This window comes from Dipodomys spectabilis, unplaced genomic scaffold, assembly GCF_019054845.1.
Source record: "Dipodomys spectabilis isolate Male_0828 unplaced genomic scaffold, ASM1905484v1 ptg000071l, whole genome shotgun sequence".
Taxonomy (NCBI): Eukaryota; Metazoa; Chordata; class Mammalia; order Rodentia; family Heteromyidae; genus Dipodomys; species Dipodomys spectabilis.
The window spans coordinates 2763121-2782853 of NW_024870748.1; the positions used below are offsets into that span (position 1 = coordinate 2763121).

General features: G+C 36.6%; 1 protein-coding gene across 3 annotated transcripts in view; it reads right to left on the reverse strand.

Moving 5' to 3' along the window:
* The window catches only part of Tenm1 (teneurin transmembrane protein 1), a 599693-nt gene that overhangs the window by 259515 nt on the left and 320445 nt on the right, over nt 1-19733 (reverse strand). For all 3 annotated transcript variants that reach the window (XM_042682396.1, XM_042682395.1, XM_042682394.1), the window contains exons 7-8: nt 2023-2222; nt 615-825 (exon numbers count right to left, since the gene is read on the reverse strand). In XM_042682396.1, the coding sequence (XP_042538330.1) occupies nt 615-825; nt 2023-2222 (411 nt within the window). The remainder of the gene's footprint in view (nt 1-614; nt 826-2022; nt 2223-19733) is intronic.

The following is a 19733-nucleotide window of genomic DNA, read 5'->3' on the forward strand; positions in this document are numbered from 1 at the left end:
AATGGTTCTAGATACAGTTGTTCTAAAGGACTGCATTGATTGGTAGGGTTTTTTTTTCTGTTTTAAAGGGTATTTATTTTCTTTTTTAATAAGATAATTTAATAATAAGAAATAGGCTTCTTTCATTTATTTCCTTCTCCAAATTATTTCATCTATGTAGTCTTGGTAATAATATTACCCAAGTCATTATTCATGTTGAGAACATATAAAAATATAAATGGCAAATGTTCTGGATTAGAAGAAAATATGGGAGAATTTTTTTTAAAAAAAAATCTGAGAAAGGAAAAGAAAAAGAAGGCAAAAAGAAAACACAAGAGGGAATATTCAACTCTTCCTGTTTTCCTTGTTAAATAGAGAAATAAAAAGGGATGATGGAACAAGAGAAAATGTAAACCAAGATGATATGACTTTAAATAAATATGTGTCCATAAAAAATCTTAGCCAGCACTTAACATCAATGAGAACCATAAGAGTGGCTTTTCTCAGTTACCTATCCTGAGTAAGAAGTTTAAGGTAGAAGGAACAATAAGTTGAAACAACACCTGTATTACTTTTTATCATCTATGTCTTTTTAGTTTACTCTAAGTGCAAAACAATAGCCAAAAAAAGCTTACCAATTGCTGTAGTTAACACGAATACTTGTTCCATCTTTTTTCCATCATTGTAAAATGCTAGATACCAAGGCCCTTGATCCATATACTCTATGAAACCTGTCTCCTGGAGCGAGGTTAAAATTAGGTTCCTAGGAGAGTGCTGGGTATCATCAGAGCCTTTGGAGTCCTGCTTCACCAATTGTTTGCCATCCATTAGCTTTACAAAATCAAACTGGAACAAACATAAACACAAATATAGACCTGAACTACTTTTATTTTGGACTGATAACCATCTCTAATTTCAATGGATTTATTTAATACACCTTTGCTTTGGGAATCTGCAAAGTGAGAAAGAAGATTAGTAAACGTTAAGTATATTTACTATCAAAAGCATTTATTAATTCTGAAAAAAATTAATGCTATTTTTATAAATGTTATTCAAAATGGTTGTGTAAAAGTAAAAAAAGACAAGAAAAATATTTATTATTACATAAGAGAATCTTGACATTTTACTGAAGTGCCTAATAGATGAAAGTGGAAAACACATATTCTGCTTAGAAATGTGACCTTTACAAATTAAAATCAGTTTTACTTTTTAAAATAAATAAGTAAACAGTCAAAAATTTAAGAACATTCATCATAATTTACTGCCTTTGTGGTTACAGATCTAAATATTCAAAGGACTGCTTTTACTCTAATCTGCACATTTCTTTGCAAATTCATCTCCTAAGAATCATGTTTGAATGGCATTCTGATTCCTTGTTTATTCTTAGGTAGAATGTAAGGTTTTGACTCTAGTAGTGTGTGTTGGAGTAAAAAGTATAAGCTAGATATATATTTCTTTTCATACCTCTTAGATAAATCAAAATTTCAAATGGTTTAATGTAAGGAAGAAATAAGGCAAATAAAACAAGAGAAACGAGGTGGCTTAAGTTTATAAAAGGGCTATGTAAACTATAGAATTTTTACATGTTGGAGTTATGAACTATCGTTCATAGAAAAATTTATACCTGTAAGACACAACCTGCCTTTTCATCTCATCTCCCACAACTGTCTGATTGATGTGCATTCCTTCATTGAACAAGCAGGTGAGGATATACCGAACCACTGAACAGGGTGAAGGCAGTGAAGCTAAGATGAAAGGGCTGTGAACTCAAGATCATTCTGTTTCAGGAAGCCGGGATAGAGTTTAGAGTATTTTCTTAAACCTGCTTTCCTGAAACTGCTCTGCTAAATGTATTTTTTATTTCTCCATACTAGTTTTATTTTCATTAGTTTGAGTGTGAGTATTTTGGAAAGTTCTTCATTACAATGATTTTTTTTTGTTTCTATCACTTTTGACTCCTACACACTCCATAAATCACAAACTGAATTGTTCAACCCACCATCCTCTAAAGGGGTTTAAGAAAATACCTATTATATCAAATACCTGAGTATGTGTAGGGGGAATGTTTCTTCTGCCATAAATCCCCAGAAGAGAGTCCTTGGCTAAAGAAATATTGAATTTCAGATATATAGGATGGTGGATAGTAATCTGGAAACGCCAGAATAAGCCAGGTGGAATGGTCTGCATAACCTGTGCGCCAATGTCGACTTCTCCAGTGTCAATTGCTCGTCCCTTCTGAAACACTGGTTTGAAAAGCAGAGAAAATTACATAACAGATTAATCTTTTTATATAAAGCAACATGTTCTTTTTCAGCTTTTCAAGAACAGATCTATGAAAAACACTTGCTCAGCTTTTTCTTCCTCCCCACACCACCCATCTTTCAAGGTCTTGTCCAAATTAAATAGCTTCTAAGGAGCCTTCTCTGACCAAGTACTATGTCAGATTCTTCTTTCTCCTAAATTCCTATTGCATTTATTTCAATCAATTTGATTCATTTTAACCATTATTTACTGAGTTCTGTCTTGGTAGCTACAAGAGTTACAAAGATGAATAAGATGCAGTTTGCTCTCAAGGAGCTTTGAAAATCACTGAGGAAAAGGTATATGTATACAAATAACCACACTGTGAAGAAAAATAAGTTCTCTGGGTATCCCACAAGTGAAAGTGTGTGTTAGTTACTTTTAGCACTTTTCACTATCTAATATAACATATATCTTCATTATTTATGGTTTACTGTGTTTACCCCCAGTAGAAGGCAAGCATTATGAAGTCGAGGATAATGGTTGTTTGATTTCATTTTTATTAAATATATATTTTTATTGTAAAGATACCGTACAGAGGGGTTACAGTTACACGAGTAAGGTAATGAGTATATTTCTTATTGAGCATTGTTACCACCTCCTTTGTTTTTCCTCTACCATCCCTTCTCTTCCCACCTCGTCAACTACTCCCTCTCCCCACCAAAGTTGTAAAGTTTGTTTTCAACGTAGTGTCTTGTACATCTCATTGCTACAATGGGCCTACCTGCATCCTTATTTCAGCATTTTGTTATTTCCCTTCCCCTCCCCAAATCAGAAAAAATGTACATACAAGATGCATGGCACCAGAATCAAATACAGTGAAAACAGGGTTTATACTACCAGGGAAGAACATACAAAAAAAAGCAAAAAAATCACATAGTACATTAAAAATAACAGCAAGAAAGATAAGCCCTCTTGTGTTCCTATCTTCGGGCTCATTTCTTTATCTCCAGAATCTAGAAGGATGGAGGTAAATGCAGGCAAAGGATTTAAGTTTTAGATATATATTTATTGAATTAATGAATCGAAACTGGTTAGTATAGGGCATAATACTGAACATGAACTTTACAAGCAGAATGATACGATTTCAATAGAGCTTCTAGAAAGGATGTTAGAACATGGAACCGGACCTGTGGACTAAAATGAAGAGAAGGGGCAGTGTAAAGTAAAGGTGTGGGGTATTTGTCTACATAAATTGAATTGGAAATAGGGATGGTGGGAAAGAATGATATCACATTCTACAGTGCCTTGGATATCAAAGGTATTTATTCAGAAAAGGATATAAAGTCATTAAAGGTTTTTAAGAAGAGGGACTATTGTGGTTATACCTCAGTGGTAGAGTACTTGTGTAGTATGAGCACGGCCTTATTTTTTTCACAAGAGAGAAAACTTTTGGGCATAATGGAGAAAGTAATCTTGATGTAGAATATGGAATGAATTAGGAAACAGAGTCACAAAAACAAAATAGGAATTACAGAACAGAGTCAACTAAAATGACACAATGACCTGAATTTAAGGTAAGGACAGACAGCTCACGTAGAAAAGGTACATTTCAGTGAAAAATAATTTATAGTAGAGGAAAGAGGAAGGGATAAGAAGCAATGAAAGGAAGAGTCTATAATGGCATTTCTCAAACAATGTATATAAGAACGGGGGCTTCTTTTTAAAACATTGAGTAGATCTGGAGTTAGAAACTTTTTGAAAATTCCCAAGTGATTCCCATGTTGCATGATCCATGAAAATTAGACATGAATCAAAATTGCTCACATTTGTGTGTCTGAGCCATTTAGACAGTGCTAATTGCAAAATAAGATATTCAAGATACCCAAAAGTAGCTAATCTATGTGGGATGTTGAATTTTGACAGACATTAATTTTTCTTTATTGTTATACTTTCTAATTATTTAGGTCCTCATTTAGCACACATTTCTATGGAATTCTTTGTTTTCTAATAGTAGGGAGAAAAGGAATACAAGTGAAAAAAAAGAATTATTTTGCCTTGATTTTAAGCAAGGGGGATTATACCTCAGGAGGGAAAGTTCAATTTGGCCTCATTCCATACCACCTTTGTATTTTTCCACCATCAACTCTGTCCCCACATCACACAGTTTAAAAACACACATGGTCTCTGTCCTTTGTGTTCACTTGATATAAAATTAACAGCCCATTAAGAAATACACCTGCAGTGACTTTATTCAGAGGCCAGTGCCTTGCAGCTTTTAACTCCCTAAAATACCTCCATTATTGCTTTTTGTGTTAAGGCCAAGAGTAATAACTATTTTAAGAATGTTCACTGTTAACTGTTAATAATAGATTTCAAATGCAATTCTGAACATAATTATGTATTACAGGACACATAATTTTGTGGAATTGACATTTACAATAAAATACGCCCTTTGAGATAATAAATGACCAACTGAGGACCTTATTTTTCATTGAAAGTTACTTTTATCCATGTAAGACCAAGCAATTTGGTACCCAAATGGTTGATTATATATTTAACTCTTAGGGTCCTAGAACTGAAAAACAACTCCAATGGGCAGAAGTTTAACCAACTATTTTTATACAAACATTTCTGTTTTAAATTTAATGTTGTTTATTCAACTATCTTCATTAGAGTGTCAACACATCTTAAAATGCACCATTTTGTAGTGTAAATAATGCCATAAAGCAAGGAAAATATTGTAGGGTCAACGAAGCATACTTTTAGGTGCTGAGAACAGATTTTAATAAAGAAATATTCTTGTTTAAAAAAATCTGGAAAAAACTGGTTGATGGTTACCAACTTATATAGAGAAGCTTCGGGGAATTCTGAAACGTATTTTTTCCTCATTCTCTAGCACTGTATATTAAATACTAATGCTACTTAAATTTTCAGTAAATTCGCTAAATCAAAAGAAATTTATGAAGCTTTGTTGTGGAAGTTTCCTGACTACTACCAATATTGAATATTTAGAGCACATGTGCATAAGCCATTTATGAAAATTACTTTTAAAGATGATCCCATCTTTTCAAACTGCATATTAAAGTTAAGATGGGGTAGATAAACAGAGATAACAACATGGGAGTGACCATGTGGATCATAATTTAAAATAGCAAACCAATCTAGTTGAAGTGATTTGATATTAGAGAAGGAAAATTCTTCTTATAATAAGCAGATGGAATATTTTCCCACCTTTAACCTTTTAGGGCTTGTTCATCAGAAAAGAAGGCATCTCTCTGTTAGTAATATATATCACTAAATAGCCTGTCCATTTTACTATCTCTCAAATTAGTTATGAATATTTAAAATTGATTATTATAATTTTAGTTGGTATTTCACTTTTCTGATTGTAGCTCAAGGGTGGAAAAACCAAAAAGAAGGATATAATATGCAGGAAATCAATGAAAAATGTGATTTTGGAATTTGAATTCTTTTTGGAAGAAATTCTGTATAATTATAGGTAAGTGAAATAGATTAATCCTTTGCTTGTAAACTATCAACAGCAGAACAGTAAGGTACACCTTTTGTAATATTCATGTTTAAATGATCTTTTAATCACCTGCCTTGCTGAAGCCTATTAAAAGGCCCAAGAGGATCATATTCTCCAACATCAGAACACTTTTCCTTGTACAAATTCAGAATAAAATTCAGAGAGCCATGAATCATATCACACTGTGCAGTGCTATAGTTATCACAGTCTTACCAATATCCACCAATTTAGTCTGAACTAAACACTCTATTTATAGGTTACAACACAGACATCAACTGCTGAGCAGGGAAAACCAATGGCAGATAGGCTGTGTTGAAGGATGGTACACTAAGTGGTGGTAGCTTAGTTCAAAAAGAGGTCAGGCTACCTGGAAGGTAAAGCATGAAGCAAAGAATTGATGATAGACACTGACATAGTTGTACCCTTTAAACTGAGATTTCCTATATCTATACCTAGACATGGCTGGATGCAAATAATATGACTATTTTAACATTTTCATATTCATTGGGTTCAGTGACTATATTCTGAACATATACACAAAATTTATTTTTATTGAATTTGGTTTTATATGCCACATTCAGGGATTGTACACAAAACAAACATTGTTAGAATATACTGATATGTGGTCATTAAGGGGTGACATTCATCAAGATATATTGTATTCATAAACTGTTTTGTTAAATGGCAAGGGGGGAGGGAAAGTGGGAGAAAACTAGGGAGGGGTAATATTGCTCAAAAAAGTACTCATCACCTTACTTGTGTAAGTATAACCGCTCTGTACATCACCTTTACAATAAGATAAAATAAATGGAAAGTCTTTTGTACAACTACCTAACCATAATAATACATTATTTAAACTATAAAAGCCTAAAAATAAGTGACAGCTCAATGAAAAAAAAAAAAGCAGATCTCATTACTAGCCAGGCACTTGTGGCTCATGCCTGTAATCCTAGCTATTCAAGATGCTGAGATCAAGAGTACTGAGGTGTGAGGCCAGCCAGAAGAGAAATTCTGCTAGATTCCAAGTCCAAATAAATAGCAAGAAAACCTGTGTCTCCACCCACAATGAAGACTGCATTATAAAGTGTTCATGTAAAAATGATTATGTTAAAGGCTATGATATTGTCCATAACAGTAAGGTGAGAATTCTTTTAAGGATATTTGAAGATTCCACGAAAGATCCAAGCTATGTCGTCCAAATAAAGAAATAGAAATGTTTTATCACTGTATTTATTCTTCATTTCATCCTACACCATTGTAAGGTCCGCCCCTGGATGGCAAGCAGACTCCACCCTCCTCGCAGCAAAGTCTCCACCCAGTACCTGCGTTACCTAGGCAACTGAGACACCTGGAAGAGGTCACATCTGCATCCGCTGAGGTCACATCTGAATTTGATGTGGCCACACCTTTCCCCGCCCATACCCTACATAAGGCCTAGCTCAGGCCCGGGCGCTCTCTGTTCATTTTTCTAGCTCTTGCTCTTGCTCTTCTTTTCTAGCTCTCTTGCTCTTGCTCTTCTAGCTCTCTTGCTCTTTCTCTCTCTGTTCATTTCTAGCTCTTGCTCTTCTTTTCTAACTCTCTTGCTCTTGCTCTTCTTTTCTAGCTCTCTCTGCTCTAGCTCTTTCCTCTCTCTTTCCCAGCCACGTGGAGTGCCAACCTTGCCTGGTCCCAGCAGGTCCACTGAATAAACCTACCCCTTACCTGAATACCACGTGAGTGCTACTGTTCTTACCCCTCTCTCTGCTCTTTTCTAGCTCTTTCCTCTCTTTCCCAGCTCTCTCTCATTCCCAGGCCTTTCCCAGCCACGTGGAGTGTCAACCTTGCCTGGTCCCAGCAGGTCTACTGAATAAACCTACCCCTTACCTGAATACCATGTGCGTGCTGGTGCAGTTTTTACTCGGTTACCTCTTTTTAAAAACCTAACATAAATAACATAAATGGTGCCGTGACTCGGATAAAGGCTTAAAGTCAGGAAAGCTGGGATTTCTCTGTTTTTTTCCTCTTTTTTCTTTTTTTGTTCTTCCCTTTTTGCTCTGAGGAATACCCACAGTTCTGACGGCCTTTTGCGAACCAGTCTGTCTGCGGCAGAATCAGCACATCTATACCATTGCTGCCTTCACATCCACGTCCACACCACTTCTCTACTCTGGTGAGTGAAGCTACTCTCTACGGTTCTCTGTTGCTCTCTCTAGAGGGCTCTGGGGGAAGTCGGGACTCCGCTTCTGCCTGGTCAGCTCTCCTTCACTCACCAGACTGACTCTACTCATTTAATGGGGTGCTACGAATCACGCCTGAGCCGTGAAACCCCTTTGAAATGCCTCCTGCGCTCCCTGGAAAGCCAGAGAGCCTAATTTTATGCCGTTCTCAGAAGTACACAGTTTTTGCTACTGCAATGGTAAATGGTCAGAAGTTTAATTTCAGGCTGTCTTTGTTCTCTCTCTGCCATTCATGTCCAACTTTCTACCCTTTTTTCTACAACTTTTTGGTTTGTGCCTTGAAGAGTGCGACGCAGGCTGGGTCCCAGGGACCGCCCTCTAGGTTCCCTCTCAAAGGCTAGCCAATGTAGACTTGGTCTATTTGTTCAGGCTTTCTTTTCATTCTTTCAGAAATTCGCCATCTTGAATTTGCCATCTTGGCCACGTGGTGGGTTAAGGGTTTAGCCTCATGTGACCCTTAACCTTCCACTAAGTTTACTACTCCATCCATCTATTCTAAAGTGCCTTGCTAACAAGTTGCTCTTTTCACAGGCCCTGGTAACGGAGGCCCAACAATCCGATGTGCTTTGTTAGCAAAGATGTCTAAACGTTGTCAAAATTTTAGGTTTTGAGTTTTGCCTTTTGTGTTTTGTGTTGTGTATTCTACTACTGACTACGTGGTTCTAAAATACTGGGCCTATCTGTGCTAAAATTATCATCACATCTAATGAGTTTTGTCATTTCAGAATATTTGTTGGCAATTCTTGTTAAGGACCAGGTAAGCTCTACTTATTCTACTTGATCTCCTTGTTGCTTTAATTGGAAATAATAAAGGGCTTTTGTGGCAAAGATTTCAGTTCAAAGCCATCTCGGGCTAAAAAATCCCTAATACTCCATCTCCCAGCTAAACTCTGCAAGTGGTACTATAACTCAAAGTGGTTCAGTGCTAGCCTTGAGCAGAAGTGCTCAGGGACAGTGCCCAGGCCTTGAGTTCAAACCTCCTTGAATATTAGTGGTACTATAACTCAAAGTGGTTCAGTGCTAGCCTTGAGCAGAAGTGCTCAGGGACAGTACCCAGGCCTTGAGTTCAAATCTTGAATACCAACTGGGACAAGCCATCCCAGCAACGAGCACCTAGACTCAGCCAGTCTGGGAAACAAGGGAACGTGGAGAAGAGTAAGAGGAGATAATGTCACATCAGCTACTTTGTGCCTGCCCTTTCAAAATTAACCTGAGCCGGGAGGTCAGTAGAAGTAAGAAACCTGCCCATCTAATGTCTATACCTGTCTACCTATTAATGGAACAGGAATTTATATTCTTGCCTTTGTCCCCTGACTTCTCTACCTAGTAGCCAGATGTCAGAAGTACCTAGGGACATTTCTAACAACATTTTCAGCTCAAGTCCTTCCTCTTGCCACTTATTTGCTCTCTAGTATTTTTTTTCCAGCCCCTCAATGCTCATGAGACTTCTCCAGATTTCATCTAAGGACTCAGGCCACCAAGGGACAGCTGCTGCTCACTGTCTTCTCTGGGAGGGGACCAAATTCCAGCCTTTTACCCCTATTGTCGACGCCCCTTTTCAGCAGGAAGTAGCCAGAGAGAATCCGCGCCCTATTTCATGATTATTAAAAGGCTGGAATGTAAGGTCCGCCCCTGGATGGCAAGCAGACTCCACCCTCCTGGCAGCAAACTCTCCACCCAGTACCTGCGTTACCTAGGCAACTGGGACACCTGGAAGAGGTCACATCTGCATCCACTGAGGTCACATCTGAATTTGATGTGGCCACACCTTTCCCCGCCCATACCGTACATAAGGCCTAGCCCAGGCCCAGAAGCTCTCTTCTTTTCTAGCTCTCTTGCTCTTGCTCTTCTAGCTCTCTTGCTCTTGCTCTTCTTTTCTAGCTCTCTTGCTCTTGCTCTTTTCTAGCTCTCTTGCTCTTGCTCTTCTTTTCTAGCTCTCTTGCTCTTGCTCTTCTTTTCTAGCTCTGTCTGCTCTCTCTCTGCTCTAGCTCTTTCCTCTCTCTTTCCCAGCCACGTGGAGTGCCAACCTTGCCTGGTCCCAGCAGGTCTTCTGAATACCTGAATACCACGTGAGTGCTACTGTTCTTACCCCTCTCTCTGCTCTTTTCTAGCTCTTTCCTCTCTTTCCCAGCTCTCTCTCATTCCCAGGCCTTTCTCAGCCACGTGGAGTGCCAACCTTGCCTGGTCCTAGCAGGTCTACTGAATAAACCTACCCCTTACCTGAATACCACGTGCGTGCTGGTGCTGTTCTTACTCGATCACCTCTTTTTAAAAACCTAACAACCATGTTCAAAATCTTTTTTATTTATTTTTTATTGTGAAAATACTGTACAGAGGGGTTACAATTACATGAGCAAGATAATGAGTACATTTCTTATCAAGCATTGTAGCCTCCTCCTTTGTTTCCCCTTCCCATTCTTCCCATCTCTCCCCCTTACCTCTCCCCCGCCAAAGTTGTGAAGTTTGTTTTCCACATAAGGACTTGTATGTCTCATTGTTGCAATGGGTCCACCTGTATCCCTATATAAGACATTGTTACGGTCTTTCAGTTGAAAGACTCATAGTATGTGTGTCTCATAATTTAAGTTCCATTTTCTTTATGGTCCTTCAAATATAATACTAGTTTTACAGTAACAATTTTTCATGAAATTTAGAATACCAGTTCTTGGAACAAAATGGTATGTGAAATCAACGTTTATTCTCTGTGATCAAATGCTATAAAGATATTGAAAAGGAGTAATGAAAATCTAGCATTTCTATCTATGTACCCTCATATAATTCTTCTTACAAGAACCATTGAAGTAAAACATGCATTCATTTCTCATTCTTTTCAGTACTTGGAATTGAATTCAGAGGCTCACTTCTTCCCCCGCCTCCCCCCCACCCCCCGCGCCTTTTTTCAGTACCCAGGATTAAATCTTGCACATGCTAGGCAAATGTGCTTTGTTACTGAGCTATACCTTTAGACCCAACTCTCAGTTCTTCAGGGCCAAATCCAGATTATCTATCAAACATGTTTTCTGCATCCACTATACAGTCTAAAAGAATGAAAGAAAATAAGGAATGGTACTTACATAGAGTAAGCACTTGATACTGTATGGATGAACTATCAAAGCAACATTGAAAATTAATATTTCTAGAACTGATAGTCGATTTTGACATTTCAGTGTAAGCGTTAAAGTTTTACAGTTCTCATAAAATCCACTGACCATTTAGTAACACTTTCAAAAATTAGTTTCCAAATGTAAGGCTCTTACTATTTGATATACAATCTCATTCAGTAGAGCACACAAATTACAGAGTTCCTGTATGCTGATCACATGAAATAGTATTTTTGAACTTCCTTGATGAAAACCAGAATTGACAGAAAACTCTAATTATCACATCATTATATATTCAAGCATTTGCTCATACTCATGGGTTACACAAGAATAAAATACTTTGCTAAAAGAAAATAATATTGACATTTATAAAAAAATTAATGAAAAAATAAATTAATGAATAAATATGGATGTAATCAATGAAAATATACCCACAAAGAAAATTAAGTAAAGAATTCCTAGGCTAGAATTCAGCTCATTGATACTGGACATATACTCAATCAGGCACTTAAAGAAACAACTACATGGTGATCTACTTATAGATTTGCAAACTAGGGAGTTGTAGCATTTCCTGTATGCCAGCCTTTAGACAGAGAAAGTCAATGGTAGAGAGAGTGAGTGGGTGACACTGTTCAAAAGGAAATGTGTTCATTATCTAATGTATGTAACTGTAACCACTTTGTATATTACCTTTACAATAAAAGTTTGAAAATCTAAAAAAAGAAAACGGTATCACCTGTCCTGGTTTGCTATACTTCCACAACTTTGGTATCTACTTTTAGGATATACAATAATATCAAATTAACACTTCTCAACAGCAACCTTCACTGTAGCTACTAAGAGTAATAATAGTTTAAATATGGATAGCACTTATTGAACATTTATTGTATCTTCTTTTTCTTTTTCTTTTTTGGTCCCATTCCTGGGGCTTGAACTCAGGGCCTGGGCACTGTCTTTGAACTTTTGTGATTAAGGCTAGTGCTTTAGTAATTGAGCCACAGCTTCACTTCCAGGGTTTTTCTTTTCTCTCTCCTTTCTTTTCTTTTCCTTTTTCTCTTCTCTTCTCTTCTCCTCTCCTCTCCCTTCCCCTCTGCTCCCCCTCCCCCTCCCTCCCTCTCCCCCTTCCTTCCTTCCTTCCTTCCTTCCTTCCTTCCTTCCTTCCTTCCTTCCTTCCTTCCTTCCTTCCTTCCTTCCTTCCTTCCTACCTTCCCTCCTTCCTTCCCTCCTTCCCTTCTCTCTCTCTCTCTCTCTCTCTCTAATTAATTGGAGATAACAGTTTCACAGACTTTCTTGCCCAGGCTTGCTTCAAACTGAGGTCCTCAGATCTCAGCTAGGATTACTAGTGTGAGCCACCAGCTCCTATATTTTATGAGCTCCTGTATCTTATTTTTAAAATACGCATTGCTTCTTTCATTCTCAGTATGGCATATAATTTGATGTCTCAAAGTATCTCTGAGGACTGTTCCTCCTCTTTGCTTTTGCTTCCTAGGGACCTTGGTCTTTTTTCCAATGTCCTTTCTTACTAGCATCTTTAATCTTTCTCTCTCTATTAGCTTCTTATTCTTTGTCTTCAAACAAGCACTAATCTCTCTTCTTTTTTATTATTGTCAAGGTGATATGCAGGGGGCTTACAGTTACATAAGTAAAGTAATAAGTATATTTCTTATCAAAATTGTTGCCCCTTTACTCATTTTTCTTCTACTTTCCCTTCTCCCAACCCTTCCCTCCCATCCCCCTAATCTCTCTTCTTTTGAAACAAAATAAGATAATTCAACTGTTCCTCTGTTTAGTTATCATACTATTTTTCTCCTTCCCTTCCTTGACAAACTGTCTCATCTGTTGCTGCCATTGCCTCACTATGCACTTATCACATAAGCTATCACCATCTGCATTTTTTCTACTAGCATTTTTCTTTTTTAAATTTTATTTTATGGTAAAGATGCTGTACAGAGGGGCTACAGTTACATGAGTAAGGCAATGAGCGCATTTCTTTTTTTTTTCTTTTCCTTTTTTTATTGTGAAAATACTGTACAGAGGGGTTACAATTACATGGGCAAGATAGTGAGTACATTTCTTATCAAGCATTGTAGCCTCCTCCTTTGTTTACCCTTCACTTCCCTTCCCAGCCTCCCCTCACCCCCCCCATCCAATCCTCCCCCCCACCAAAGTTGTAAAGTTCGTTTTTGACATGACAACTTGTACTTCTCATTGTTGCAACAAGTCCACCTGTATCCTTATTTAAATGACTTGTTTTTCCCCTTCCCCTCCACAAATTATACCGACATCAAATACATTGAAAGCAGGGGTTATAACGTGGGGGAAGGACATACAAAGCAACAAAGAAATAATCTTATAAATGTGTTAGAAACAAATGCATGAAAGAAACAAAAACATTTAAATACATATCTTAGGGTTCATTTTCCTAACATCACCTTATCTGACCTTTTCTGCTTGACTCATATATATACTAGGTATTATGAGAGCATTTCTGGTCAAGCATTGTTACCTCTTCCCTTATTGTTTTTTCACTATTACTATTTTTCTATTCTCCTAAATATGTATACCTTAAGGTCACTGACATTGAATTATCTTGTCTTTTGAGGTTTACTTCAAACCACTATAAGGCAACCGTCTTTTTATTTCCTTTCGCTTAAGCCTTTAAATATTGAATCATTTTTTTATTCTACAAGTTGGTTGCATGCTATTTTGCCTTGTGTGCATATGAATGTTTTTTTCTTCTAGTTTTCCTACTTAATTGGGACCTACTCAAGGGCAAAAGATAAGTTTGTTTCCTTTGTTAATTTTCAGTGTATTTTGTACAATTGTAATATCAACTTGGGTGATAAAACATTAAATGAAGATGAATTTCTATGCTTATGAATCCCAAGATTTTAATTTTACATTCCTTGTGATTTTTTTAAACATCTTTTTAAATTTTTTTTGTAAAGATGCTGTACAGAGGGATTACAGTTACATGAGTAAGGCAATGAGTACATTACTTGTTGATCATTGTTACTCCTTCCCTTCCTTGTTGTTTTCTCACTAAACCTGCCATCTTCTCCTCCATTTCCTACACTCCTCCCCCCACCCCACTTCATTTCCCCCCTGAGGAAGTTGTAAAGTTCGTTTCCAATATACTGTTCTGTGGATAGCCTTGTTGCAATGGGTCATTCTGTGTCTTTGTTTCAGCATTTTGTTGTTCCCCTTCTCCTCCCCAGATTAGACATATGTACATCGAAGATGCAGGGTACCAAAATCAAGTACAGAGACAACAGTGGATATGCCATAGGGGGAAAAAACATGCAAACAACAACAACAAAAAATCACATGGCACACTTTAAAAAAAACAATAAAGGCAGACCTCTTGTGTCCATATCTTGAAGTTCATTTCACTTAGCATCATCTTATATGGTCATGTGTACATGGCTTTTGAGCTTTTCAGCTCATATGATAAGTTTATCCTATATGCATACTAATTATTGCAAATAAGGGAAACCATGGAACCTAAATTTCTTTGGGGCTGGGTTACTTGCACTAGAATCAACTCCAAATGGATCAAAGACCTCGAAGTCAAATCAGACACATTGAAAACAGTAAAGGAAGGAATAGGAGAAACTCTAGGGCTCCTTGGCACAGGCCGAAGTTTTCTTAATAAAGATCCACAAACACAACAAATCAAAGAAAGGTTGGACAAATAGGACTGCATGAAACTGCAGACCTTCTGCATGGCAAAGGTCATACTAGTAAGATCAATAGAAAGCCCATGGACTGGAAGATCTCCATTAGCCACATAATAGACAAGGGCCTCATATTTAAAATATACTTAGAACTCAAAAAATTAAATGGCCCCAAAACAACTGCCCGATTAGCAAGTGGGCTAAAGACTTAAAGAGAAACTTCTCTGAAGAGGAAATAAGAATGTCCAATAGACACATGAAGAAATGCTCAAGTTCTCTAGACATAAAAGAAATGCAAATCAAAACAACATTGAGATTCTACTCACCCCAGTTAGAATGGCTATAATCAAGAAATCAACAGAGGCTGGAGGGGATGTGGCCAAAAGGGAACCTTACTGCATTCTTGGTGAGAGTGTAAACTTGTTCAACTACTTTGGAAAAGCATTATGGAGGTTCCTCAAAAGACAACACATAGTTCTCCCCTCTTACCCAGCAATCTCACTTTTTGGCATCTATTAAATCACAAACAAGGCCCTACTACAGCTACCAGCAGAACTATGTTTAATGCAGCAATATTCACCATAGCTAAGATATATATGGAACCCACCCTTATGCTCCTCAGTAGGTGAGTGGATCAAGAAAATGTGGTATATATATACAATGGAATTCTATGCCTCCATCTGAAAGAATGACACTGGGACAGTTGTTAGGAAATGGAAAGACTTGGAAAAAATCATATTAAGTGAAGTAACCTTGTGATTGTTTTAATAAAGGGACTTCATATGACCAGGAATCACTACTCTTTCTACCCCAAGGTTCAATTGCCTTCTTCCTTCTCCAAAAACATAAAAGGTAGATTCTGAATAAATTTCCTTCAGAAAAATATATAACAAAAATAGGGAAAGACAACTCAATGAGTAGAGAAAATAAGAGGCACAAGAAGAGTACAGAGATAAACCCACAGACTTATTATTACAAATGTGTAGGTGAAAAAGGCTGTGTGATTCTCATCAGTGGGATTATACCTTATATACAGGGAAAATGTATAGTTGTACACTAATTCCTGGAACTCTAGGACTTCATTTTCAAGAGAAAATTTCTATTAAATAAAAATATCTTTGTCTTTATAAAATTGCTAGTATATATTTGAACTTCCTCCCAAAATAATACAGGTTGAAAAATATAAATGGATGCTAAAAAAAATCCAATGTACAGATGGCTGATAAACTTTTATTTTATTTTATTTTATTTTTTTGGTCCAGTCGTGGGGCCTGAACTCTGGGCCTGGGCGCTGTCCCTCAGCTCTTCAAGTCAAGGCTAGCACTCTACCCCTAGAGCCACAGCGCCACTTCTGGCTTTTTTCTTTTTGCTTATGTGGTACTGAGGAATCGAACCCAGGGTCTCATGCATGCAAGGCAAGCACTCTACCACTGAGCCACCTTTCCAGCCCCATGGCTGATAAACTTTGACAGTGGGCTGGACCCTCTAAAAACCTGGGAGATGTTATGGGAAAATTCAATCTCACGATTTTGGAAGGACTAATCTAGAAAGGTTAATATAACATTTTATAGGCACACCACTTGTAGTACTCTGGTCACATGTACAATACTAGTCTCAAAGGGGGCACAAGACAGACTAATTTCTTATGGCATATAGCAGAGATGTGTATTTGTTAAAATAAGAAATAAAATGAAATAAGAATAAAACGTTAAACATATATGACCAAGAACATTTAGCATGAATTTTTTATACAATAAATAAGTTTCCTTTTAACATAGAAAACCTGTTCCATAAATCTGTTTTAGAGGTCAGGTCTCAGCTATGCTTTAGAAAAGCTTTTGTTAAAACTGAAGTATATTGATAAAGTGATTTAATATAGTTGAAAACAAGCTACAGCACTCTAGCTGAGCTCTCTGAAAACTTGTGTTAGAGAAACATCTATACAGCATTATAGGAAACATTTACTGTAATTTTCCATCAATCTTTAAAAATAATAATGTTAAGCTCCCAACAATGTTTTCTTTGTTAGGGCATTACTACTATTTTATTCATGTGGTTTGTTGTGCTTATATGAATTATTCCCCATTCTACTGCAATGTCCTGGACTCTGATAACTTTTAAGTAAAAGATACTGAAGCTGTGGGCTTATTCAAAAGGTATCCAAGTGCATTTTAATGTCCACATATGCTATGAACCAATACTGCATTATACTGCAGGACTATGTTCCATATGAGTGCACAATGATTACCTAAGTGGATTGATTCAGTTCTTTATTTTGGTACCACAAAATGAATCTTTACTTACTGATTGGGTCTGTGAAATGAATATCTTTGAAACTGTAAGTAAATTTAAATGTTAACCTGTATTCAAGGTCCACAACCATCATTGCATACATGTTCTAGTATGTCTGTGATTCAGTTAAAATATAACACAGTGAAAAAGGAAATGAGAAGAAAAATTAAACACACACACACATAAAATGACGTTTCTTAAAGATTCATAAGGAAAAGCATTGGTAAAGGTATATTTTGCACTATGATTTAATTTTCAAATTCTGAAGGGTGTATGTGTGTAAGTGTTTGAGTATATGTGAGTATCTATCTTTTATTTTGTGGAGGAGGGAGAAATCTCAGTGAATAGAGATCCTAGGTGAGACATGTAAGATTTGCACAGTATTCTTGAAGGATGCACTTTAGAACAGAATACACTGAAATATTTCATCAAAATACCTGTCACTTAAACAACTGATGCTGAGAAAATAATTATTAAAAATAAAGAAAAGGCACCCAAAGTGGGTATAGTTAAAAGCAAGGAATGACTGCATCTCATTTTAGCTCTGCCTATAGTATGTCAATTATACAAGGCAAATTACTCATCGTTCTTGTATTTTCATTTCTAGCTGTAAAATAGAGGTAACAATAGCTGCCACCCCATGAAACTATTATGTGAAAAAAAGACATTAAATTATTTTGAAATTGCAAATGCTGTCTAAATGCAAGTTGTTATTTTTATATATGCACCAAAAATCCTAACTTAGACTGCAGAAAGGTGGAAATGAATTCTCCGAATTGCAATAGAATTGGCAGCAAGAACTTGAAATGGCAAATATGGCTTACAAACTTTGAAAGCATTTTTTAAAACCAATTTCCCACAATATATCCCATTTGCAAGATAAGTCCATTTTTTAACTCATTGCTCTTCCTTAACTGTAGTTCAAATTCACTAACTCACGAAAGATACAGAGATGGAAGGAACATAGATAAGCCCCTTTCTAGTCAGCTTAGCCTAATGTTTGTCACAATATTCAAAGTTGCTAAGAGAATGAATGGCATAGAAAGGAAAGGGGAAGGAAAATGCAGGAATGTACTCCTCCTACATCTTATCTGGAGAAATCTTGTTTATTTGTTTTATCTTTAAATTGCAAAAATCTGGATAAGATTTAATTTGTGACAAAGACTTCATGGCCTGTTGTAAGCTCTGAAATCGAACTTCTTATTTTTCAAATGGGAAACTGGAATCCAGGGAGGTGATTTTATAGATACTCGCAAGTTTTGTCTAAAGTTTTTTTTTCAAGACAAACTACAGAATGTGTCATATCAATCAACTAGTTGTTTACACAGTCATATATTCAGCAGGCATAGTGTCATTGTTTTTCTCAACTTTTTGGAGAAAGATCTTGTAGAATGAATTTCAAAGAAAAGTCATTTTTCCCCCAAGGCCAGACTTCTGCAAAACTCTTAAGGAGATAAAAGCTGCGTTTAGTATCCTTCAGTTCTCTCCCCCACCAATGTTCTTTGTTCCTGGTGTTCTATTTTGGCATCTATTCTGTAGAAATTCTGTCTTCAACTACTCAATAAGTTTCATCCTCATTCAGATAGGTACTGAAAATATTGGCTTTCCCTGAGTGCTGTGCTCTCAAAGAAAAGTATCTGTTAAAACATTACCTTACATTGTGTGTTCTTGGAAATGGTTTTCAGAAAACACACAGCAATGCATATCAAACCACTTTTTCTATATAACTTAAGAGATAAATCTATCCATTCTTGCCCATAACTCCTGTAAAACACACCTGACATTTCCCCACTTTGCCTAAACTTGCAAAAGACATGATACAAACCTTTCAATTTCCTCTTCATTATCTTTTAAGTTATTTATTGAAATTAAAACTGTTCTACTGAAACTAGCTGGGGTAAAATGGCTGAACATTGTCAACTAACTAAGAACAATTCTACTGTTAAATCTTCCCACATTTAACTTTTATTCTCCCTATAAAAACAATAAGTTGAAATCTCCCCACTGCAAGAGTCTGAATAAGACCAGTTTCCTTCCTTGTTCAGATTTTGTTTTTGTAAAATTTAATTTTATTGTCAAGGTGATGTACAGAGGGGTTATAGTTACATACATACATAAGGTAATAAGTACATGTTTTTTTGTCCAACTTGTTACCCCCCTCCCTCATTTTTCCCACTTTCCCTCCACCCAATCCCTTCCTCAAGTTGTACAGATCATTTCCAACATATTGTATTGTGAGTATCACTGTTGCTTTGGTTCCCACTTTGTCCTTTGTCTCATCATTTTGTTGTTCACCTTCCCTTCCCTAATTCAGATAAATATATATAAAATACTCAGGGTACCAAAATCAAATACAGTGACAACAGGAGATAAACCATAGGAACACACACACACACACACACACACACACAAGGAAATCACATAGTACATTAAAAGTAACAATAACAAAGAAAACTGCTTGTTTCCATGTCTTGGAGTTCATTTTGTTAGCCTCATCTTCTATGGTCATATGTACACAGATTTCGAGCTATTCTGCTCATCTGCTAGGATTATCCTAGACATATACTAATTATTACAAATGAGGGAAACCCTGGGATCTATGTTTCTTTGATTCTGGGTTACTTCACATGTAGAAAACTAAAGTTAGATCCTTGTATATTACTCTGCATCAGAATCAATTACAAATTACCATAGC